Source organism: Scyliorhinus canicula, chromosome 28 (assembly GCF_902713615.1).
Source record: "Scyliorhinus canicula chromosome 28, sScyCan1.1, whole genome shotgun sequence".
Taxonomy (NCBI): domain Eukaryota; kingdom Metazoa; phylum Chordata; class Chondrichthyes; order Carcharhiniformes; family Scyliorhinidae; genus Scyliorhinus; species Scyliorhinus canicula.
This window is the reverse complement of record NC_052173.1, coordinates 10,822,934-10,848,055: the sequence shown is the minus strand read 5'-3', so window position 1 is coordinate 10,848,055 and position 25,122 is coordinate 10,822,934. Positions and strand designations below refer to the sequence as shown.

General features: G+C 49.1%; 1 protein-coding gene across 1 annotated transcript in view; it reads right to left on the bottom strand.

Annotated features, from left to right (window-relative positions):
* The window catches only part of LOC119958097 (bromodomain adjacent to zinc finger domain protein 2B-like), a 104,127-nt gene that overhangs the window by 63,628 nt on the left and 15,377 nt on the right, over positions 1 to 25,122 (bottom strand). Inside the window, exons 4-7 of the mRNA XM_038786326.1 lie at positions 16,906 to 17,112; positions 12,817 to 13,026; positions 6,415 to 6,669; positions 1,577 to 1,637 (exon numbers count right to left, since the gene is read on the bottom strand). Coding sequence (XP_038642254.1) covers positions 1,577 to 1,637; positions 6,415 to 6,669; positions 12,817 to 13,026; positions 16,906 to 17,112 — 733 coding nt within the window. The remainder of the gene's footprint in view (positions 1 to 1,576; positions 1,638 to 6,414; positions 6,670 to 12,816; positions 13,027 to 16,905; positions 17,113 to 25,122) is intronic.

Below are 25,122 nucleotides of genomic sequence, written 5' to 3'. Positions count from 1 at the left end.
CCCGAGAAACGTGCGACTGGGGGACTGGCGAAGGAAGCGACGACTAGGCTCAGCATCCACGGACTAGAGGAGACAGGAACATCAGCTCCTGCTCCTGAGCGCTGTCCAGTCAGTACTGCTGGGACGTGTACATGGTTGTACACTGAGCGAGACCAGCACTGGGCTCAGCTGGGGTGGGCTACTTGGTAAAATCACCTGCTTCACGCGCAGCGTTAATACTCAAGATGTTAAAAGATGGTCATTTGCGCGAGAGACCTGGGGACTGCCGGTGCCCGTGGAACCAGAATCTCAGCACGTGTCCGTGGAAAAAAACAGGAGAGCAACAAAAGAAAAATGAAGATCCGGAGCAAAGCCGCTGAGACCCAGCGGTGTGTCAGAGCGGGACCAGGACCTCCGGGGCTTTGCACAGAGAACGAAGGAAGACAAAGGACTATGAGTTCACCGCTGCTGCGTGGAACTCTCATCGACAGGGTCACCATAGTTTTACTTTGGTAAAGAAGCAGGCATCTTGACTGGAGACCACATCCCTTGGACTTGCAGTCAACATCATGGGAGGGAAATTGACCTGTTAATCTGACAGAATTAATCCGTTGTTTGCAAATATATTCCATGAAAACAGCACAGACAGATCATTCAATGCAATTGTGTTAACCAATGGTCTAGAATTAGCGCAGAGAGGAAATACGATGATAATAATGAATGTATATTGCGCCTTCTCACATTGAAATGGTGCAAAGTGTTTCACACAATAAATTATTTTGGAGTGCGTAAGAATTTGCCTGCAGAACACAGGCAGGTGACACATTCTGAACGACGCCAACCAAAATCATGATTAATGATGAAAACAGCACAATGAGACAAATCGGAAACCCGTTTCAGGTGACACTCACCTAAAACTGGAAGGTAGCCCAGAAGATCAGGGGCGCCACGGTTACCTTAATTTAGTTGCTCCTGAGAGAAGCTGAATATAAACCACATTATGCAGATGAAGCATTTGGAGTGTTAAGGAAGGCCTGGTAACAAGAACTGGCCATTACCAATGTAATTCCAGACCTACAATGCAGTGCACTGCATTGCTCCAGCACAGGAACAAAGACTTGTCACTTATGACCAGAGATGCCTCAAAGAGCCTTCGAGATTGAGTAGCAACAGCGAGCCAGTAATTATGTTGTCAGGGAAAGAGTTGCAATCAATGTCCCAGATAATCGAGCCTAAGAAATTGCCATGGCTTAGTCACTCTTACAATATCTGTCAAGACTTCCTCATCATAAAAAAGAAATACACAAGGCAGATGCCAGACTGGAAACAAAGATAGAGTCATCAGAGATATCGGACATGTTTGCACCGAGTTGGAAGAGTTACTAAACTGAGAAAGAGACCGTGACATTTACAGTTGAGGATTTCAGTTGGTCCTGGAACTAACAACAGGTCGAGATAGTGATCCACACAGTGCTTTTACCACAGCCTTGTGTGTGTTTCTCTCAATTGGGACTGCCTGGGGCTTCCTGAGCTTTTGGCAAATGTGTTACTGGGCTCCTGTATCTGACAGCCTTTAATAAACATCAGAGAGAATTACCCGTATTGCAGTGGAATGCGCAATTCGCGTTCATCAGTTACTCTTCTACGTATGCATTCGCCTGTGGGGAAGAAAAGCAAGAGGACATTTTACTTCCACATACAAGCCTTCGTACTGCTAGCACGTGGCGTTTATGACCCACCCTGTCAGAGTCCTAGTCCTTTATGCATTGCTCCAACATGCACCACACTCACTAATGTTGCATTACTAGAAGATATCAACATTTTGGGAGATTAATTATTTGTTAATCCGCCCCCCACCCTGGACCCCAGTCAGTATCTATACTCCACTGTCTGTTTTCTCTGAGCAATATGCCTTCAGTAACTATGACCTGTGTTTCCTCAGGCAGCACCAAATGGTCAAAGGGCCCCATTCTGCTCAAACTTTCCCTCCCCTTCTTTTTGGAAAGGTATTTTATCCGCATTCCCTTTGTTTTGGGCTCTCCTCACACTAAATAGCAACCACAGGCAATCAGGCATACACCGTGCACCCACTGTTAATCTGAGGTTGACTGCTCAGAGGTGTGTAAGAACAGCCCCGTGTGACTCTCTCACAGTGACACAATTGATACCAGGATCAAATCGGCCTCTGATTACTCTCTGGTGCAATAGTGAGGCACTGTGGCAGATTGAAAAATATTTTTATATGATATGCCGCCCAGTTGCCCATTTCTAGTGCAGCACGCAGAACAAAGACACAAAGGGCGTCTTGAGGCAAGCTAGTGAAGGAATCAATGTTTTTGTGTCAAAACAATTACATTAAAAATGTGCTTATAGCCACTTGATGTGGATCTTCGCCAACATAGATCTAAGCATGCTTATGGCATCTGGGTGCGGTGGAAGTTACTATGTATGCTACCTGCTTCTAGCATTCTCCATGTGCTCCCTCAGATCTGGTCATGTGTGTGTAGAAACTAATGGAAGCAAACCCAACCTGCAACTTCCTTTTGGGTAAAAGTGCACTGCAGTATTAGCCCACAAATCTGTTGAGACTTGCAAATTAAATCCCTTTGGCTATTTCTGCAAAGATGTTCACACCAAATAAACTGGTCAATGTCTTTGTTCAAAGGGAGCTTGCACACGGCATTCAATATTGCACACGGCACTTTACCCTCAGCTGGGTAAAACCTCTCAGCTTCACCCTCGCGACTATGAAAAATGAAATGAAAATCACTTATTGTCACGAGTAGGCTTCAATGAAGTTACTGTGAAAAGCCCCTAGTCGCCACATTCCGGCGCCTGTCCGGGGAGGCTGGTACGGGAATCGAACCGTGCTGCTGGCCTGCCTTGGTTTGCTTTAAAAGCCAACGATTTAGCTCAGTGAGCTAAACCAGCCCCCTCACTGTGTAATTGACTACCTCAATTACATGAGAAAACGTAGCATCAACCATCTGAATCAGCCAAGTCACTTTTCCCCCTCTTATGTTATTCCTGACTGAATAACCTTTTACATAAATCCCCCCCCCCCCACCCCGTTACTTCTTACAAACACTAGACTTCACTTGGCTGAATAGCTGTAAACTACACAGTATTAGCACAATCAAATACAGTGACCAGAGTCTTAAGGGTTAACCTGGTTGTGAGAAAGATAAATATCTTGTGAATGGGTCTAACGATTCTAGTAAATGCCTGGTGGTGCATTTCAGGATTGGCCTGAATCTATGGGACGTGTTAGCCACTTCTTTGAAGGAGTTTTCTCCCCTTCCTCTTGGCTGTTGTTGTGCCATGTATCACCCCTGGCAACGAGGGACAAGATGGTCACTAAGGGATGCTTGGCAGTTGCTCAGAACGACTCTCCCTCTAATGTTTTCATGTATCGTGCGGGGAAACTCCCCTCAGCACCATGATGAGACTAAGGAATTCAACGCAGCAGCTACACTAGCTTGAAACGGCCTCACCCATCTGCTCCATAGTGCACGATTGCCACCTGGAATTCAGCTAGATAAAAAAAGAGTGCCCCCCCCCCCCCAAACAAAAACAATAATTAGGGTTGCCAACTCCTCCGGGATTGTCCTGGTGTCTCCGGGAATTAAAGATTAGTCTCCAGGACACTGCTGTGAGCAAACCATGAGAACAGTAATTGGGGCATTGACATTTTTTTTTAAAATAAGGTTCTCCTCAGATACATGTGTTTATTTGATTTTTTTTTTAAATCCGACATGGGACAACGGCCGTTTTACAGGTGGTGAAGAATTATGCAATCAGGTCACAAAGAGGCTCCTCCCTTTCCGATTGGTGGAAGAAAGTGGGGCACCCTGAAGAATGGACATGTTGGCCGACCAATGGCAGGAGTGCAGGGACAGGGCATGCAGGCTGTCAAGTGATGAAACCTTCAGGAATATGTTGGCAACCCGAGGGAAACTCAGAGTGCTTCTAATTCTGCCTCCACACCCCCCTGCCCCAACAACTTGTTCACAACTAGCTCAAGAGTAACAGGGGCAGAGGGCTTGCAGTACTTTGCCTGCATGCTCTTTCCCCTGGATAGAACTTTTTTTCTCTTTTTTTTTAATAAACGTAGAGTACCCAATTATTTGTTTTCTAATTAAGGGGCAATTTAGCCTGGCCAATCCACCTCACCCTGCACATCTTTGGGTTGTAGGGGTGAGACCCACGCAGACACGGGGAGAATATGCAAACTCCTCACGGACTGTGACCCGGGGTTCCCCTGGATATAACCAGGGCCCTGAGAACTCTGTGATTTCACAGCTGCAGAACATGTCCCGGAATGTCTCTCCTGAAATTCACCCCATTCCCAAATAATTCCCTCTTCCTTGCAACTAATTGGAACCAATGTCTGGTGTCTCAGTACCAATACCTGGTGTTCCGAGTCAAAATGGTATCAAAATAACGTGAATATTCCGGCCTTTTGTTGATGTGGAGCTCACTAATCCTCAGCATTTCACATCTTGCACTTCACTTACTGTGGAGTGGGCAAGGTATAAAATGCAGGATGGTTACGTAACCCCAGCTCATTAATCGGCTGCTTTTGCAGTTGAGCAGGTGACGTCTTCAAAGTGTGAAAATATACGGGGATTAACAAAATGCAAATCAACGAGGACGGCAAAGAGATGGAGAGAGCAAGAGACAGACAGAGAGAAAGAAATGATTTGCATTTATATTGCGCCTGATCATGTCTCAGAACCGCCTCCAGGTGCTTCACATACAATAAATTACTTTGAAGTGCAGTGATTGTTGCCTTGTCGGCAAACGCGGCAGCCATTTTGCGCACAGCAAGATCCCACAGACAGCAGTGAAACAAATCAGCAGTTCATGTTTTTTTTTTCTCGTTTAAACGTTGTTGGTTCAGGGAAGAACATTGGCCAGGATACTGAGGCTCTTCTTCCAATAGTGCCGTGGAATCTTTAATAACGTCCAGAACAGGGCCTCGTTTTTTACATCTCGTCGGAAAGTATTATTACCCTTCTGACTGCGCAGCACTCCTTCAGTGCTGTATTGGGAGTGTCGGCCTAGATTTTGGACTCACGGTGCTGGAATGGGGACTGAAGGCACAATCGTCTGACTCTTATGCAAGAGTACAATCAACTGTTATCAAATGGGCCATGCTGGCACACAGTTGATACCATTTGGATTTGTTACACCAGGTATTGGGCAGGTGAAGTGTGCAAGGTGTGAAACACATGGGGATTTTCTAACCCCCACTAATTTCAGCTCCTAATCAGCTGGCTTTTGGAGCCGGTTCGAGTCCAGCCACTTGTCCTCTGTGCTCGGAATGTCTAAAGTGGCAGCATTTACAAATTGTACCTTCGGGTGCAATTAACACATTACATTTTCCCTGTTTAAAATTGACGCAACACATTTCCTTGCTTGCTTAATGTGCCGGGGAGTTGAGCGGACGTTGTTGAATGTAATACCGGGCGGTGACTGCAGCTGTGCATCAACAGGCGTTGGGCTCACCAGCTCTTTAAACACACGAGGATTATACAAGCTTGTCATTTTAAACTCTTGGAAAGAGAAACAGCGGTTTGAACATACCTGGGCTCTGCACACCATGTTGGAAGATACATTGTCATAAATGCTAACATTTCAGTCTAAAAGCCACCAGTTTAGCTAGCCGCCACTGAGCATCTTGCTGTCCAATTTAGCTAGGTGAAAGGTCAGGCGAGATTGGCTGGGGCGTAAAGTGGCAGCTATTACTGTAAAACAGCTAAGCAAAACACGGGCTTCCAGACGCTGAGCACAGCAAACTGCTTTTCGACAGTTTTAAAATCCGAGTCTTTCTAATTCTTTTAACATAATACATCTATTTTATATTGCTGTGCCCCCAAACTGTGGACAGACTTTTTGCTTCGATGTAATGCCGCAAAATCTGGTTAGATTTGCCGCAGAATTCTGAGGACCTGGAGAGAAAGCTTTACCAGGGAGATCAATAAAAGAGGAATAGGAAATAGCTTATGAAGCCTGGCTAGTGTGAAACTGAGCTACTACAGACCAGAAAGACTCCCTGGTGTGCATGGAGCTCGCTGATTGTAGCTCAGATGGTGGGGGTGCGACAATTGTGTCTTTATGCCACGTCAGAAACGGAGGGACAATTTAGACAGAGTCAGCCCCAGACAATCTTGTGCACCTTGCAGAGCAGCAATGGCCAAGGCTCAGGAGTCAGTCACCTGCCTGCTCTCTCATCTGTGAAATGGTCCATGGCACTGGGAGACATGCAACCTGAGCGAGAGGGAGAAATCTCGAAAGAAGGAATGCAGACACAATCAGTGCTGATTTCTGTAGCCTCTGCTCTATTGTGCTGCAATGTTGTGGTTTTGGATAGACCTCGTTAAAGTAGAGAGGCAATTATATCTTGACAGAGTCTGCTGAGACGTGACTCACCCTTACGCGTAGCAGAGGATGATGGTGTAGGAGGCGTCATCGGTACCGAGGCCTTCTTCTTTGCCTTCTTCACAGGGGTTTTGAAGAGCGTTGAGGATTCTAGAGAGCAGGTGCTGGCGCCATCGGGGGCCCCAGTGCCATCGGCATCAGCGTCGGACAGCGTGAGAGTTGACATGACCAGTTTCGAAAGGATTTTCACGGCTGCAGCATCGGGATCCTCACACTCATCAGTTTCACTATCCGAGACAGTTAAATCTGGACAAAATTTAAAAAGCAGTGTTGTTAAATCCAGCAGAAGGAGCTTTTCAGAGACGCACAACAGTAAATCTCAAAGGACACCAATAACATTTTTGCTCCAAAACAGAAAAATGAGTAACACTTGCTCAAATTATCCATCCCTCTCCCAGTGAAACAAGTGCTGACTCATAACTCAACAAAGACAAGGATGGATTCTGGGTCAAATTAATGCTGTGGCCCAAGGAATGAGTCGGCCTCCCCTGGCCAAATAGCCTACCTGGGCACTCCTTTCTTCAAAGGGATTGGTGTACATTCTTGTTGCCGAATGATTAATCAGATTTGATATCTAATATTACTAATACTGGGTGCTTGTTATAGCAGCTGTGGTCACCATTTGGGAATTGTTGTTGATGTCTCGTATTTTTCCCTTCATTGTTCTGGCTTACACCATCTCAATCTTATCTGGGCTCTTGGGTGAGACAATGCGGTAAAGAGGCTGCAGCTATACAGCGCCTGAATGTAATTTAAGAGGGAGGCGTTCCATTTCTGTGCTCCCAATGGGAGCAAATGGCAGGAAATTGTGTAATCCCAATCCATGGTTATCTTGTCTTTTGTTTTATACTTTCATGGGATGTGGGCATCACTGGCAAGGCCAGCATTTGTCGACCATCCCTAATTGCCCTCAAGAAGGTGGAGGTAACTGGCTTCATGAATGGTGCAGTCCACATTCTACTGATCACCACCGACCAACATCCCTCTCTCAACTGATCAGTATTCCTCCATACTAAACACCACTTGGAAGAAGCACTAAGTACCTAGAACAGGGGTGGGCAAACTACGGCCCGCGGGCCGCATGCGGCCCGCCAAAGGTATTTCTGCGGCCCACCAAGTCATTAAAAAAAAATTTAAAAATTTTTTTTTTTTTTTTTTTAAATTTTTTTAAGGTTAATGGGGGGGGGGCTGTTGGGTTACTTACTGGTATAGGGTGGATACGTTGACTTGAGTAGGGTGATCATTGCTCGGCACAACGTCGAGGGCCGAAGGGCCTGTTCTGTGCTGTTCTATGTTCTATATGAGGCGCCCAGAATCATAACCGGGTGAAATAATTATTTTACTTAATATACTATGCGGCCCTTTGTGAATTGTGAATTTCTGAATGTGGCCCTTGCACGGAAAAGTTTGCCCACCCCTGACCTAGAATGTACTCTAGTTGGGGACTTCAATGTCCATCACCAAGTGTAGCTTGTTTGCACAATGCTGACCGAGCTGGCCGAGTCCTGAAGGACATATCTGCCAGACTACACCTGGGTGACCTCGCTCTCACCAAACTACCTGTCACTCATGCATCTATCCATGTGGGAGTGACCACTGCACAGTCTCTGTGGAGATGAAGCCCCGTCCTCAAAATATGTGGCACTACCACTGTGTTAAATGGATTCAGAGCAGATCCAGCAACTCAAAATCGGCCAATGAGGCACTGTGGGCCATCAACAGTTCAACTATTTCAGTAAAGCGTTTGATAAGGTTCCCCACGGTCGGCTATTGCAGAAAATACGGAGGCTGGGGATTGAGGGTGATTTAGAGATGTGGATCAGAAATTGGCTAGTTGAAAGAAGACAGAGAGTGGTGGTTGATGGGAAATGTTCAGAATGGAGTTCAGTTACGAGTGGCGTACCACAAGGATCTGTTCTGGGGCCGTTGCTGTTTGTCATTTTTATAAATGACCTAGAGGAGGGCGCAGAAGGATGGGTGAGTAAATTTGCAGACGACACTAAAGTCGGTGGAGTTGTAGACAGTGCGGAAGGATGTTGCAGGTTACAGAGGGACATAGATAAGCTGCAGAGCTGGGCTGAGAGGTGGCAAATGGAGTTTAATGTGGAGAAGTGTGAGGTGATTCACTTTGGAAAGAATAACAGGATTGTGGAATATTTGGCTAATGGTAAAATTCTTGGTAGTGTGGATGAGCAGAGGGATCTCGGTGTCCATGTACATAGATCCCTGAAAGTTGCCACCCAGGTTGATAGGGTTGTGAAGAAGGCCTATGGTGTGTTGGCCTTTATTGGTAGAGGGATTGAGTTCCGGAGCCATGAGGTCATGTTGCAGCTGTACAAAACTCTGGTACGGCCGCATTTGGAGTATTGCGTACAGTTCTGGTCGCCTCACTATAGGAAGGACGTGGAAGCTTTGGAGTGGGTGCAGAGGAGATTTACCAGGATGTTGCCTGGTATGGAGGGAAAATCTTATGAGGAAAGGCTGATGGACTTGAGGTTGTTTTCGTTAGAGAGAAGAAGGTTAAGAGGTGACTTAATAGAGGCATACAAAATGATCAGCGGGTTAGATAGGGTGGACAGTGAGAACCTTCTCCCGCGGATGGAGGTGGCTAGCACGAGGGGACATAGCCTTAAATTGAGGGGTAATAGATATAGGACAGAGGTCAGAGGTGGGTTTTTTACGCAAAGAGTGGTGAGGCCGTGGAATGCCCTACCTGCAACAGTAGTGAACACGCCAACATTGAGGACATTTAAAAGTTTATTGGATAAGCATATGGATGATAATGGGATAGTGTAGTTTAGATGGCCTTTAGTTTTTGAACTTCCCATGTTGGTGCAACATCGAGGGCCGAAGGGCCTGTACTGCGCTGTATCGTTCTATGTTCTATGTTACAGCAGCAGAATTGTGCTCAACCACAACCTGTAACCCCAGAGCCTGGCATGTCCTTCACTATACCATGGTCATCAAGCCAGGTTCAATGAGGAGTACAGGAGGGCATGTTGGAACAGCACCAGGAATACCTAAACATTAGGTACACTTTACATAGACATTGAATTTACAGTGCAGAAGGAGGCCATTCGGCCCATCGAGTCTGTACCGGCCCTTACAAAGAGCACCCGACTCAGGCCGACGTGTCTACCCTATCTCCGTAACCCCCACTTAACCTTTTTTTTTGGACACTCATGGCAATTTATCATGGCCAATCCACCTAACCCGCACATCTTTGGACTGTGGGAGGAAACCGGAGCACCCGGAGGAAATCCACGCAGACACTGGGGAGAACGTGCAGACTCCACACAGACAGTGACCCAGCGGGGAATCGAACCTGGGACCCTGGAGCTGTGAAGCAACTGTGCTAACCACTATGCTGCCGCGCTGCCCACAAACGTGCGTGCCAAACAGCAGGAGCAGCATGCAATAGACACAACCAAGCAAGTCCACAACCAGCAGATCAGATTTAAGGCCTGCCACATCCAGTCACGAATGGTAATGGTCAATTAACAACTTGTGAACCCTGCACCTCAGTACTAAAGACAAGACTGAAGCATCTGCAATCAAAAGTCCATCTTGGCCTACTCCAGAGGTCCCCAGTCTTCAGCCAATTGGGTTCACTCCATGTGGTATCAGCAAACAGCTGAAGCGACTGGATACACCAAAGGTTTTGGGTCCTCCCAACACCCCAGCAATAGTACTGAAGACTTGTGCTGCAGAACTAGCCACGTCCTTAGCCAAGCTGACCAGTACAGTTACAAATCTGTGTTACGAGCTGGTTAGGGACCAGTAACTTTGTATTTACGGTAGACAAGGTTTGAAACCCCAATTACCCACTAGGACAATAAAGCCACAAAATCTGGGGCAGCACGGTAGCATGGTGGTTAGCATAAATGCTTCACAGCTCCAGACCCTGGACCCTGGGGACCCCCAGGTTCGATTCCCGGCTGGGTCACTGTCTGTGCGGAGTCTGCACGTCCTCCCCGTGTGTGCGTGGGTTTCCTCCGGGTGCTCCGGTTTCCTCCCACAGTCCAAAGATGTGCGGGTTAGGTGGATTGGCCAGGCTAAATTGCCCGTAGTGTCCTAAAAAGTAAGGTGGGGGGGGTTGTTGGGTTACGGGTATGGGGTGGATACGTGGGTTTGAGTAGGGTGATCATGGCTCGGCACAACATCGAGGGCCGAAGGGCCTGTTCTGTGCTGTACTGTTCTATGTTCTATATTTGAAATATATGTCTATGTTAACATCTCAGTTTTAAACAAACAAAGTAAACGTCACCATACAAAAGTAAAACAATTTACAATATCCATCTTATACTCTAACATTCAGAATTAACATAGAATTCAGAATTAACATAGTAAGAAGTCTTACAACACCAGGTGAGCATGAGGTAAATATGAATCAAATGGCAAACTATGATCATATTAAATTGCAGATGCCACCAAGACTGCGCCCACGGATTTCTCAACAGCCCACCCAGACATCAATGACCACCACGAGTCATAAAATCTGATTAAAACTCTGACTCCATCGCGATGGATTTCAATTCTTCACTTTCGAAGACCTGGCCTCTGAATTGTCTTGAAAGCCGCTCCAGTTCGGACTGCCTCAAAACTGCTCATCAGCTGATGGTTCAAACTCTCCTCCTGAGACTGCATTACACAAGATTCACAAAGCTGCACTCCCACCTCTAATTAGCAGGACACTTCCAACTCTTTCACAGATCAATAGCTTCACTAAGCTGGCACTGCCCGTAGGTTTCTCTGAGCTCCAGTCTCACGGCTGCACCAAGGGTTTAATGGCAACCAGAGTTTCTTCTGAGCCCTAACCCTCGGCAGCACAGAACCGGCAACAGCTACCTTCTCAGCTCCCCAGGATTTAATAGAATTTACAATGCAGAAGGAGGCCATTCAGCCCATCGAGTCTGCACCGGCCCTTGGAAAGAGCGCCCTACTTATATCCCTGTAACTCAGTAACCCCACCTAACCGTTTTTTTGGACACTACGGGCAATTTATCATGGCCAATCCACCTAACCCGCACATCTTTGGGCTGTGGGAGGAAACCAGAGCACCCGGAGGAAACCCACGCACACACGGGGAGGATGTGCAGACTCTGCACAGACAGTGACCCAAGCCGGGAATCGAACCTGGGACCCTGGCGCTGTGAAGCAACTGTGCTAACCACTATGTTACCGCGCTGAGCTCTAACTGCCTGGAGCCTGCTACCAGCTCCAGGGCCTTCTCTGTAAGCTGCAAACCATGCACGATCCAAATTGCAACCAACCACTGCACCAATGGTTCCTTTGAGCCCTAACTGGATGTTACCAATTGCCAGAAACTAACTGACTCACCATATACTGTGGCTATAACAGCAGGTCAGAATGTAGGAATTCTGCGGCAGGTAACTAACCTCCTGACTCCCCAAAGTCTGTCCACCATCTACAACGCTAAGTCAGGAGTGTTATGGTATACTCTCTACTTGCCGGGATGAATGCAGCTACAACAACATTCAAACAGTTTGACAAAATCCAGGACTAAACAGGATCAAACCTCATCCACCACCTTAAACATTCACTCCCTCCACCACTGATGCACAGTGACAACAGTGTGTGCCATCTACAAGATACATCTCAGAGACTGCAGCGGTTCAAGAAGGCAGCTCACCACCACCTTCTGAAGGGCAACTAGGAATGGGCAATAAATGCCCTAACCAGCGATGCCCACATCCTGTAAATGAATTTATTTTTTAAAAACAGGCAACTCGCCAAGCCTCCCTCGACAACACCTCACCAAGGGGCCTCACGGTAGCATGGTGGTTAGCATCAATGCTTCACAGCTCCAGGGTCCCAGGTTCGATTCCCGGCTGGGTCACTGTCTGTGCGGAGTCTGCACATCCTCCCCCTGTGTGCGTGGGTTTCCTCCGGGTGCTCCGGTTTCCTCCCACAGTCCAAAGATGTGCGGGTTAGGTGGATTGGCCATGATAAATTGCCCGTAGTGTAAGGTTAATGGGGGGATTGTTGGGTTACGGGTATACGGGTTACGTGGGTTTAAGTAGGGTGATCATTGCTCGGCACAACATCGAGGGCCGAAGGGCCTGTTCTGTGCTGTACTGTTCCATGTTCTATGTTCTAAATTTGCGACCCCTACCATCGAGAAGAACAAGAGCAGCAGACACATGGGAACACCACCACTTGCAAGTTCCCCTCCAAGCCACACACCATCTTGACTCAGAAATATATCACCGTTCCTTCACTGTCACTGGGTCAAAACCCTGGAACTCTCTTCCCAACAGCACTGTGGGTGTACCTACACCACATATGCTGCAGTGGTTCACCACCACATTAGGGATGGGCAATAAATGCTGCCTAGCCAGTTACACTCAAATCCCCACAGAATCAGATTACCTTTTCTTGGCGATGATGTGCGTGGAGACATCAGAAGGGAGGCTGGTGTCTGCGTTTCACTGAGCGACGATTTGAAAAGATTCAAGCTTTCTAGAGAAGGAGCAAGTGTGGAGTCGGAGATGGAGAAGGCAGAGACGTCCTGCTTCAGAGACATCTTCACTTCTGCATCGTGGCAATCGTTCAATTCATTATCAGACTCACCAGTGAGTTCTGTAGAGTTAGTGAAGAAAAGCATTAGATAGTGAGCCAGTTTGGAAACTGGCACTTTTGCCATTGAGACCACAGGGTAGCACCTTCCATCTGGGGTAATAGTTGTGGGCCAAATATTTTGTTCCTGCAATCCCCACATACCCCAGACACTTTTCTCTACTTTCAAGTCACCAATTAAAGCAGCAGAGGTTGAAGCCCAAGAACTAATCTTTCATCCAGGGAAGGCATGTGGGATATTGAGATGAAGAGAGGGCAAAGACTAAGGCTCCGAACGCTCCCCCCCGAAACCCCACCGAACATTTCCTGAAGAGATTCGCTCTGACCCACGAGTGCTAGTAGCAATGCAGTCCCCTGTCCAAGAGTCCATTCTTCATGAATGGGTCTAGATTGTGAATGTTGAGGAGGCATTACTGTGGGAACCATTACAGGGAAGCCTTTCCCGTTCGTACTTAATGTTTACACAAGTTTACAGAAGGGACTGGGGAGGTGGGGAAGAGATGGTGATAAGGAGCAGAACTCCACGCTGAATGGTAACTGTATTGTGTGATAGGGAGCAGAGCAGGTTCACATGTAAGTTCACAATCCTAACTACTGGTAGGGAAAGGCTCTGATTTTATGACACATTATGGGATGTTTACCCAACTGTAATGGCTGAACCATGAAGAGTGGCAATATTCTATGCAAAAAATGCACAATGAGCTCAGGTATTAGCGATCTTGAAGGAATGACTAGCAAAGCAGTCAATGAGTGTAAAGGAGGCAGTGTATCTCCAGGAGTCTCCAGCCATCCCTTTCAGGCATCTGCCGGGTGATATTCTCCACTCCCGGGACTAAGTGCCCGCGCCATCGTGAACGCCGGCGTGATTCACGACGGCGCGAATAGGTCCCGGGCACAACCTATTCCGGCCCCCACAGGGGGCCAGCACGGCACTGGAGCGGTTCACGCCACTCCAGCGCCCCTACGCTGTGCCAAATGGGCGCGGCGCCAACCCGCGCATGCGCAGTTGGGCCACGCCATCCTGCGCATGCGCGGGAAACTTCTTATGCGCGCGGGCCCCTCACCAACATGGCGCCGGTGTTCTGGGGCCGGCCGCGGAAGGAGGTAGGCCCGGGGGGGTGGGGGAAAGAGGCTGGCCCGCCGATCAGTGGGCCCCGATCGCGGGCCAGACCCCATCGGAGCCCCCCCCCCCAGCATTCCCGCACAGTTCCCGCCGGCAGCGACCAGGGGTGGCCGGCGCCGGCGAGAACCTGTCTTGTCGGAGCGGCCGCTCGGCCCATTGGGGCCGGAGAATCACCGCTCGCCGTTTGAGCGGCCCGGCGCGATTCGCACGGCGCTGGTTTCGGGGGAGGGGGGCGGTGGGAGAATCGCATGTGGGGGTCGGGGCAGCGTGGCGCGATTCGTGCGGCGCCCCAGCAATTCTCCCACCCAGCGTGTGGGGGGGGGGGGGGGGGGGGGGGGGGGGGGGGGAGAATACCGCCCGCAGGATTTGGGAAACGTTTTTGATTTGACAGCTTTATGAAAAGGAGTTCACGGAGGCAGACTGAGGTGAGGAGAAACCTCTTCACTCAGAGGGTGGTGGACCTGTGGAATTCTCTACCACAGAAGGATGTGGAGGCCAAGCCACTGAATATATTCAAGAAGGAAACAGATAGATTTCTCGACACTAGAGGCGTCAAGGGGCATGGGGAGGGAACGGGAGTATGGTGTTGAGATAGAGGATCAGCCATAATCATTTCAAATAGCAGAGCAGGCTTGAATCGTCGAATGGCCTACTCCTACTAGTTTCTATGCGCATGTTTTCAAAGTGCTCAATTAAAAATGAGCCAGCACAATGGCTCAGAGGATAAGTGCACCACCTGGCTTACTCCTGAGCCATTCAAACCGGGAAAGTTCCAGTGTACGTTATCGGAACTCCCTGCAATTCAGTGTCCAGTCTGTGTTGAGTTGGTTGATTTCAGCCAGAGCAGAGGTCTGGTTCCTGCAATGCCCCAGTGCCTCAGATTCAGAAAGAGGTGGAGCTGGTATCAGGCCTCATTCCTGAGCATGATTCAGTGACCCTTCCCAGGGGGATACCGGCATGTATGTGACTGGTGGATGAGTGGAGGGTCAGGTTCGGCTGCTGTGCTCTGCATTTCAAAACCCCGCCAGCGGTCATACATGAAGATTAGTCAATTGCTCGAGGTACCAAAAAGCTGCTGCCCCCAGGGATCTCTACCACAGCGCCTTATGCAGGACATGGGCAAAAAGAGATCCTCTGACCTTTCTCCCACTGACTGATGAAATCCAGGTCAGGTTGTGAAGTTGAGATACTTGACCAGGAGAATCTAGGGCTGGGACATGCAGGTGTAATTATTGAATCAAAGGCCTGAATTCTTCCACCCCCCCCCCCCCCCCCCCCCCCCCAGCCTCGCAGCGGGTTCCCCAATGGCGAGGCCAACAAGCCGTTGAGATCTCCATTGGCGGCACGGTAGCACAGTGGTTAGCACTGTTGCTTCACAGCGCCAGGGTCCCAGGTTCGATTCCCGGCTTGGGCCACTGTGCAGAGTCTGCACGTTCTCCCCGTGCCTGCGTGGGTCTCCTCCGGGTGCTCCGGTTTCCTCCCACAAGTCCCGAAAGACGTGCTGTTAGGCGAATTGGACATTCTGAATTCTCCCTCTGTGACCTGAACAGGCGCCGGAATGTGGCGACTAGGGGCTTTTCACAGTAACTTCATTGCAGTGTTAATGTCAGCCTATTTGTGACAATAAAGATTATTATTATTATTCACATTGGCGTGAGCAGAAGAACCTGCCAATGTGAGGGGCTGGACGATTCTGGACACAGGGTGTGTACGTTTTTTTTTATAAATTTAGATTACCCAATAATTTTTTCCAATTAAGGGGCAATTTAGAGTGGCCAATCCACCTACTCTGCACATTTTTGGGTTGTGGGGGCGAAACCCACGCAAACACGGGGAGAATGTGCAAACTCCACACGGACAGTGACCCAGAGCCGGGATCGAACCTGGGACCTCAGCGCCGTGAAGCGGTTGTGCTAACCACTAGGCCACCGTGCCACCCGGTGTGTACGGTTTTTTATCTCCTTATTTGAGGAAGGACGTAATTGCACAATAAACAGTCTGGAGATGAAATGAAATGAAAATCGCTTATTGTCACGAGTAGGCTTCAATGAAGTTACTGTGAAAAGCCCCTAGTCGCCACATTCCGGCGCCTGTCCGGGGAGGCTGGTACGGGAATCGAACCGTGCTGTTGGCCTGCTTGGTCTGCTTTAAAAGCCAGCGATTTAGCCGAGTGAGCTAAACCAGCCCCTATCGACTGATACCTGGGATTGGGGGGGGCGTTAGCTTATGAGGAAGGGTTGAAAAGGTTGGGTCTCTAACCACTGGAGTTCAGAAGAATGAGAGATGATCTTATTGAAACCTAAAATCCTGAAGGGACTTGACAGGGTAGATGCTGATAGGATGATTCCCCCTTGCGGGAGAGACCAAAACTCGGGGCACAGTATGAAGATAAGTCTCCCATTTAAGACCGAGATGAGGAGAATTACTTTCTCTGAGGGTCGTGGAACTCTCTTCCTCAGAGAGCGATGGAGGCTGAGTCAATGAATATTTTTAAGGCTGAATCAGATGGGCCAAATAGCCTACTCCAGCTTCTAGTTCGTGCGCTCTTATATGTCGGGAGAAACACTTTCCTAGTTAAGTTGATCAGCAGTGAAAGTCTGCCATTGGGAGGATTCATGGCTTCAAAAGAAAACAGCACAGAGGGAACGTATTCTGTAAAATGTGAGGCTTCCTTCCATTTAGAATTAAGCTCATGCACATCCATACCGCAGAGAGTGCTATCTTGGATCAAAGTAATGTGTGGTACAAGATCTAATTACCCATGAAATAGGATGAGGTGTATGGCATCACTACTACTGAGGCTGGATCATGAGGAAATTCCTTGAGTGGAATGTTGAAGGTTATGGAGTTTTCTAGAGAGTGGTCACCAGCGCAGTCAAAGAACGGATTGATAGAGATGTCTTGGTTTGACGGCATTTTTGGTTCCTCCATCTTTGACTCGATGCAGCTGGAGCTCTGCCTGGACTCTGTAAAATACACAAACCTCTGATTCTGCAGCATGCCATTTCTTTAAAAGCTCACAGCACAAGATACAACTCATGGAGCTGGCCTGGATTACACCTCATTGCAGGGCATGGGGTGGGGGGAAAACGGGACTTTTCAAACCATTTCCTTTAATGGGCAGCACGGTAGCACAGTGATTAGCACTGTGGCTTCACAGTGCCAGGGTCCCAGGTTCGATTCCCTGCTGGGTCACTGTCTGTGCGGAGTCTGCACGTTCTCCCCGCGTTTGCGTGGGTTTCCTCCGGGTGCTCCGGTTTCCTCCCACAGTCCAAAGATGTGCAGGTTAGGTGGATTGGCCATGATAAATTGCCCCTTAGTGTCCATAAAGGTTAAGTAGGGGTTACAGAAATCGAGTAGATACGTGCGCTTGAGTAGGGTGCTCTTTGTAAGGGCCAGTGCAGACTCGATGGGCCTTGTGGCCTCCTTCTGCACTGTAAATTCAATGAAATAGGAGGTAATTTATAGCCCTTAAAAACAGAGAACACAAAGTGTTACCTTACAAACACGTAACACGGCCACAACTTTAACGGATGTGTTAACCTTTTCAAAATAAACATATTAAAAGTCACTGTTAGCGTAACAAGCTTATATCCCCAAGCGGGATGTACACATCCTACTCCTTCTGTTTAACAGAAGCTGACATGTTCGATTTGAACTATTCCTTTCTTCCCCAATGTGTTCCTCACCTCACCTCCAACTCCCCTCTTGGAGGCACTGGCTCTTGCTGGGATATTGCTTCACGGGTAGAAATCACAGCACAAAAGGAGGCTATTTGGGCCATCAAGGCTCTTCAACTGGTTTCCCTGCCCTTTCCCCATTACTCCCCTTTCAAATACTGATCCAATTACCTCGGAAATTATATTACAGTCGCTGATAATCCCATCAGTCTTTTATAATCCTCAGGATTATTACTAGAAGAACAAAGTTAAGAGTATTTTCTTCACACAGAGGGTTACTAGAACACAGGAATGCCCCTCATGGTGCCGAGGTCCCAGGTTCGATCCCGGCTCTGGGTCACTGTCCGTGTGGAGTTTGCACATTCACCCCGTTTCACCCCCACAACCCAAAGATGTGCAGGGTAGGTGGTTTGGCCACGCTAAATTGCCACTTAACTGGGGGAAAAAGACTCGAGTAATCTAGATTTTTAAAAAAACATTGGAATGCCTTACAAGTGACAAATAAGCCTCACAAGATCTGCTCTTCCTAGTTTACCCACTATGGAACTAAAACTGATCGGCCTGTCATCTTGTGGGTTATTCCATTCCTCTTTTCATTTTATTTTTTAAATTAAAAAAAATTTTTTGTTTTTTAAAAAGAGTACCCCATTATGTTTTTCCAATTAAGGGCCAATTTAGCATGTTTAATCCACCTACTTTGCACATCTTTGGGTTGTGGGGGTGAAACCCATGCAAACATGGGAAGAATATAATTGTATTATATTGTTAATTGTATTGTTCAGATACCCAGGTGAAGATTATTGTTTAATTAAGTACTTGGAGCACTTATAAAGAGAGACTGCTGCGCCACTGGGTAGTAGGTAGACGGCGAGCATGTGTCACGCTGCATTCTGTAAATAGACTTACTGTCACGGAAAGGATTTGCATCTAGTTCCATACTTTACCATCTGGCTTGGGATCCAATTAACACCATTTTGAATAGTGTGCTTTTCGACAAAGTGTCAATCCCTGCGACCAAAACCTGGCCTTCCTCTTTTCCGGGGGCCTGACAGATCAACTCGGTATCTCCAGCATTTTCCGGTTTTAATTCTTGGGAAATACAGCTGCGCGCTTATCAGGAATGAGTGTGTCACAGAACCAGAGAATCCCTACAGTGCAGGAGGAGGCCATTCGGCCCATCGAGTCTGCACTGACCCTCTGAAACAGCACCCCACCTAGGTCCACTCCCCCCCCCGCCCTATCCCCGTAACCACATAGCCTCACATAACCTACACATCTTTGGACACTACGGGCAATTTAGCATGGCCAATCCACCTAACCTACACATCTTTGGACACTAAGGGACAATTTAGCATGGCCAATCCACCTAACCTACACATCTTTGGACTGTGGGAGGAAACCGGAGCACCCGGAGGAAACCCACGCAGACGCGGGCCGAATGTGCAAACTCTATACAGACGGTCACCCAAGGCAGGAATTAAACCCGGGTCGCTGGCGCTGTGAGGCAGCAGTGCTAACCACTGAGCTACCGTGCTGCCCCACGTGCAGTAGCTCTGTACATCAAGCATTAAGTAAACAGACCATTCACTACTCTACACCCACCACCCCCCCTCCCATCCCTACCTTATACAGAACTCAAAATGTAAAGTGAAAGTCTCTGGGGGAGCAGTGCCAGTGGTTACAAAGGATGCACATTCCCTGTCTGTGGTACACCGCATTCGGGTCTTACCAGTTTCTCCTGAACTAATAAAACCGTTTTGATGACACAAAAGGGTTGGTTTGCCTTCTGGGGCTTTTTTTAAAAACACTATCTACATAGAACATAGAACAGTACAGCACAGAACAGGCCCTTCGGCCCTCGATGTTGTGCCGAGCAATGATCAACCTACTCAAACCCACGTATCCACCCTATACCCGTAACCCAACAACCCCCCCCTTAACCTTACTTTTTAGGACACTACGGGCAATTTATCATGGCCAATCCACCTAACCCGCACATCTTTGGACTGTGGGAGGAAACCGGAGCACCCGGAGGAAACCCACGCACACACGGGGAGGACGTGCAGACTCCGCACAGACAGTGACCCAGCCAGGAATCGAACCTGGGACCCTGGAGCTGTGAAGCATTTATGCTAACCACCATGCTACCGTGCTGCCTTATCTATCTATCTATCACCTTTTGGCATAAATCAGTTTTGCATATAGTAATAAGAAAACACTGAGTGTTGCTGGGTATAACACTCTTAGTTAATATGTACCTCCCTGTGGCGGGATTCTCCATTGCCCGACGCTGATATCGTAATCGGCGATTGGGTGGAGAATCCACTCCGACGCCCAAATCTGGGCCGGCGGTGGTTCGACGCCGGTCAGCCATGCTCCGTCCCCCTCGGAGAGTGGCATCATCGCGTTGCGTGCCGCAAGCCGTTGCAACGGTGTTGGCGTGTCATCGGCAGGCCCTCCCATGATGCTCCGCCCCCCGGGTGACGTGTGGCCGGGACCCGGCGTGGTGGCTGCGGACTGTGTCCAGAGCTGCCAGACTCGGCCGGGATCTGTGTCGCTCGCCGGGGGGAGGAGGCTTCCGCGAGGGCTGGGGGGACTGGTGGTGGGGGGAGGGGGGGGGCGTGGATGGCAGGTCAGGTCCGCGCACGGCCGGCGCCATGTTGTACGGCACCACTGCGCATGCGCGGACACGGACCTGGCCATTCTCCGGCTGCTAGCCCCCCCAGCGGTCCCAGAATCGATGAGGGTTCGGCACCGATTTTGGTGTCGTAAAACGCCCGCGAATTCTCCGTTTGAGCCGGCACTTAGCCGCGGAAATGGAGCGTCCAGCCCGCTGTATTTACTGCATCTCACGTGACATTGCTCACAGGTACTCTCGGGTCCGGAGCACTATTTTGACGCTTGGTTGCAAACCTGCCCCTTCCCTTTAAGACTGCCGCATCTAGCAGACCCCCCCCCCGCAGGGTCGGAGAATCGCCCAGGGCCGCCGAAAATCCCGCCCCCGCCGTGGCAGAGATTCTCCGCCACCCGGGAATTGGCGGGGGCGGGAATCGCGCCACGTCGAGCGGCGAGCCCCCTGCGGCGATTCTCCGGCCCGCGATGGGCCGCAGTCCCGCCGCTGGGAGGCCTCTCCTGCCGCCGAGGTTTGAACCACCTCTTGTGGCGGCGGGATCGGCGGCGCGAGCGGGCCCCCGGGGTTCTGGGGGGGGGCGGGGGGCGATCGGACCCCTAACTTTTCACTAATTTGCCCCTTAATTGGAAAAAAAAGAATTGGGTACTCTAAATTTATGAAAAAAAAATAACATGCTCAGATTTATTATGTGATATTTATACAGAAACTTTGCCGCCCCATCTTCCAATCACACAAACTCTCTATCTGGGCCTCAGGCCTATCCCTCACCTTGAGTGTATCCACTCCTGATCGATTCCTGCCAGGTCCAGTCACCCAGCTGCAGTTCAACTTATGCAGTGCATGCAAGAAAGTGCATGTACATCAAACGTTTATGGTTCCCTCTCCTGGCTTGCTGACCTTTCTTTCAGCAAGACCAACAAATACGATATGAAGAATGATTCCAGACCACATAGCTAGTCAGTGCTCTGGGGACTGTACACCCATAATGCACCGCTGCAGCAAACCCATAGGTCAGTTATTTTACGCTGCTCACTAATCTCCGCAGTTTGTTTCCAATTTGGATTATTCATCATCATTTCGTGTGTAGCTGCTGTTGCTTGCTCTTCAAAAAAAAAAACACTGTCATCAAAACAGCTTCAGCCGTTTCACCACCGTCATAGGCATGGAGCTGACAATTCCTGTGTTCAGCTCCAGGCACAACTCCTTCGGTAATGAGGCGGTTCACGTCAGCCTATTGGTGTCTGGGCTGCCATGTAGCAGGTGACATCCACACCATTGAAGTGGTGGGCACCAATCATTTTGAACAAGGGAAAGTCCAGCTATCTCCCTAATTTCCAATGATGACATTGTCATTGAGTTCCCCCCCCCCCACCATTAACATCTTGGGGTTCACCGCTGACTGGGAGCCAAGCTGGACCAGTCATATCCAACAAGGGCATGGGGGCTCTGTGACAAGAGGCCCACTTAAAAGCCTCTGCATCATCAACAAGGCTCAAGAGAAGAGTACAATGCCACATTCACCACTTACAAGGATGGATGCAGGCCCAACATTCAAGGAGCTCAACACTACCCAGGACAAAGCAGATTGCTTGGTTGACATCCGTGCCACTGGACTCTACTCTCTCCCTGTGACTACACTCCATACAGACTGCACTGCAGCAACTCGCCAAGGCGATTTTGGCAATGCCTCCTGACCTCAACCACCAAAATGGACAAGAGCCGTCTTCAAGTCACAGTTCATCGCCTTCAAGTCACAGTTCACCTCGATTTTGACATTAGTGTGGTTTTGTCATTGTTACAGAATCAACATCCTGGAACTCCTGAGCTAATGCACCATGGGATATCATCGCCAAAAGGTCTGCTTGTGGGAGCAGCTTCACCAGCACCGTCTCAAGGTAACCAGAGGTGGGTGATAAATGCGGCCTTGTGGGAACTTCCGGTGACGGCGGGCGGGAGGCAGCCGCACACTGGAGGGCTCCCGCTCGGGAATTGAAATTTGGGGGTTTTAACGCCCGGTCCCGGGAGCAACGGAAGCTGAAAGAGCTGTAAGAAGGCACAGGGAGAAGAAATGTCCAAGCTTGGGAAAAAAACAGCTGTGGAAAAGGGGATTAATGAAAGTCCGCCGGGGAGTGGAAAGATCAGCACAGGAACTGTAAGGAAAGCAGAGGCTGGGGCACCAGGGGACGCTGCATCGCTCACAGCAGAAGAAATGGCCAAGGTAATGGCCGTGGAACTTGACAAACTGTTCACAAAGCACATGGAGGCGATGAGGAAGGAGATGGGGGTGGTATTGAAAGTGCCGGTGATTGCCCCGGTGAGGGCGGCGGTATCAAGCGCAGTGGCGGAGGTGCGGGAGCAAGGGGAGACACTGAAGGACGTGGATGAGGCATTATCGCAGCACAGTGATCAACTCACCTCGATGGGGAAGGAGTTGCGGAGGGTGATAGAGACCAACAAGACCTGGAAAACAGATCCAGGCCGCAGAATCTGAGGAATTTTGGGTCTGCCCAAAGGGGTGGAAAGCCCGAGGCCGACGGAGTATTTCGCCACGATGTTGGCAGAGCGATTGGGGGAGGGGGGACGATCCCCCTCGATATGAACTGGATCGGACTCATCGGTCGTGGAGGCCTATACCAAAGGCGAGTGAGCCACCAAGAGTAGTAACTGTGTGTTTCTGTAGGTACAGCGTGAAGGAGAAGGTCCTGTGCTGGGCCAAGCAGAAGCGGATGGTGCAGTGGGCTGGATCTGGTATACGTGCATACCAGGACTTTACGGTGGAGCTGATGAGGAGGTGGGCTGCCTTCAGCCGGGTGAGGAGGGCACTATACATCAGCAAGGTGCAGTGTAGCATAGTACATCCAGCGAAGCTGAGGGTGACTTACAAATCCAATGACTTTTATTTTGGACGGCGGAAGCGGCGGAGGAGTTTGCAAAGGCAGAAGGACTGTGGCAGAATTGAGAAATGGGACTGAGTGTACCGATGTAGCCTCATGTAACTTTATTTTTTCACTGCATGTTGGTGTATGTACTGAATGAGTCGACGTTGTATATATTTGGACAAGGGAAGAGTTGGGACTTTCATTGGCGATGATGGTTCTTTGGGGCTTGGGTGTGTATGCGGGGGTTGTGTGCTGAAGGGGATTTCTTGGTTTTCCTGGGACCGGGCAAGGGGGAAGGAGACCCGGGCGGGGGGGGCCTCCACGCTGGCCGGTTTAAGCTGGCCAGTGAACGGGAGTGAGGTGGAGGGAGGGGCTGCGGCTATTGGAGCCTGGTAGAACAGGTTTCAGTGAGTCTAGCCGGGGTGAAAAGTTGGGGGAAGGAACCAAGGTTGGGGGGAGGAGTTTACAACAGGAAGTGGAGGGGAGGACTCTGGGAGGGCGGGGTGTCTACAATTCATTGGTGTCATTCACAGTACTCTTTCAGGGATTGGATGGCATTGAATATTGGAAGGGGGGGGGGGTATATATGTCAATGGTGACCAGGGGCGATTCCTGATTCCTTTTTCTTTTTTTTCCTCCTTGGGAGGGTTTGTTTTATTTGAAGCTTATATATTGTCAGGTGGGTCGTTGTTGGTGGATGTAAATGTAAATCGCTTATTGTCACGAGTAGGCTTCAAGTGAAGTTACTGTGAAAAGCCCCTAGTCGCCACATTCCGGCGCCTGTCCGGGGAGGCTGGTACGGGAATCGAACCGTGCTGCTGGCCTGTTTGGTCTGCTTTAAAAGCCAGCGATTTAGCCCAGTGAGCTAAACCAGCCCCTGGTGGGAGGATGGGATCGTTGTTGTTGATTAGGGGATTGACATTGTATTCGTTACCGTTTACTGTTTGTTGGTGGGGAAATGTGAAAATGAAGAATAAAAATATTTTTAAAAATAAATAAATGCGGCCTTGACAGCGTCAACCACATGCCCAGAACAAATAGGAAAAAATGATAAAAAATCACAGAGTGCCAACCATTATAAATAGAGATTCTGGTTCATTGACTGTGATGGTCATCACATGACCAGCTTTCAGCTTTTCTTTTACTGGCTCATTGTCTTCCTGCTGCTGTGCCCGTGCTTATCTTGTACTTTCCAATTCAAGTTCTGTAGTGCCCGGTAAATGGCCATTGTTGGTGACAACCGTAAAAATCTGGGCATTTTAATCCCTTACCAAACTGTGTTCTAATCCCGGGATTTAATGGCTCACAGATAAACTGGCCAGTCACATAGCTCCTTGCTTGTAATCCCGTTTCCTTCCCACTTTGACAGCGATGTGGCCACCTCGAGTACATTCCTGATGTTTCTCAGTCACAATGGATACCTTCATGCACACGTTTCGGTCTTTTCAAATTCTTCTTAAGGTGTTTGGGTCTGGGTAAAAACAAATATGGCCGCTGAAAGGCAAGGGAGAAAATCTTTTGCGCAATCTGATTGGTTTGGTTGGGTGGTGGTTGTTGATTGGCAGCTTCTGTAAACAGAGGCAGGTTTTGATTGGCTCAAAAATACCAATGCTGAAATACAAATCGAACGGCGTGGTTAAACTAAACAGAATTTTGCTTTGACCTGTGAGCACTTTTGAAGTGTGACTGACGTTTTTGAGCATGCTAGACTCTGGATTATTTTGAATTGTGCCAGCAGTATTTCCACGGTGCTATTTACAGTGGGGCAAAGGTTATGCTATAAGG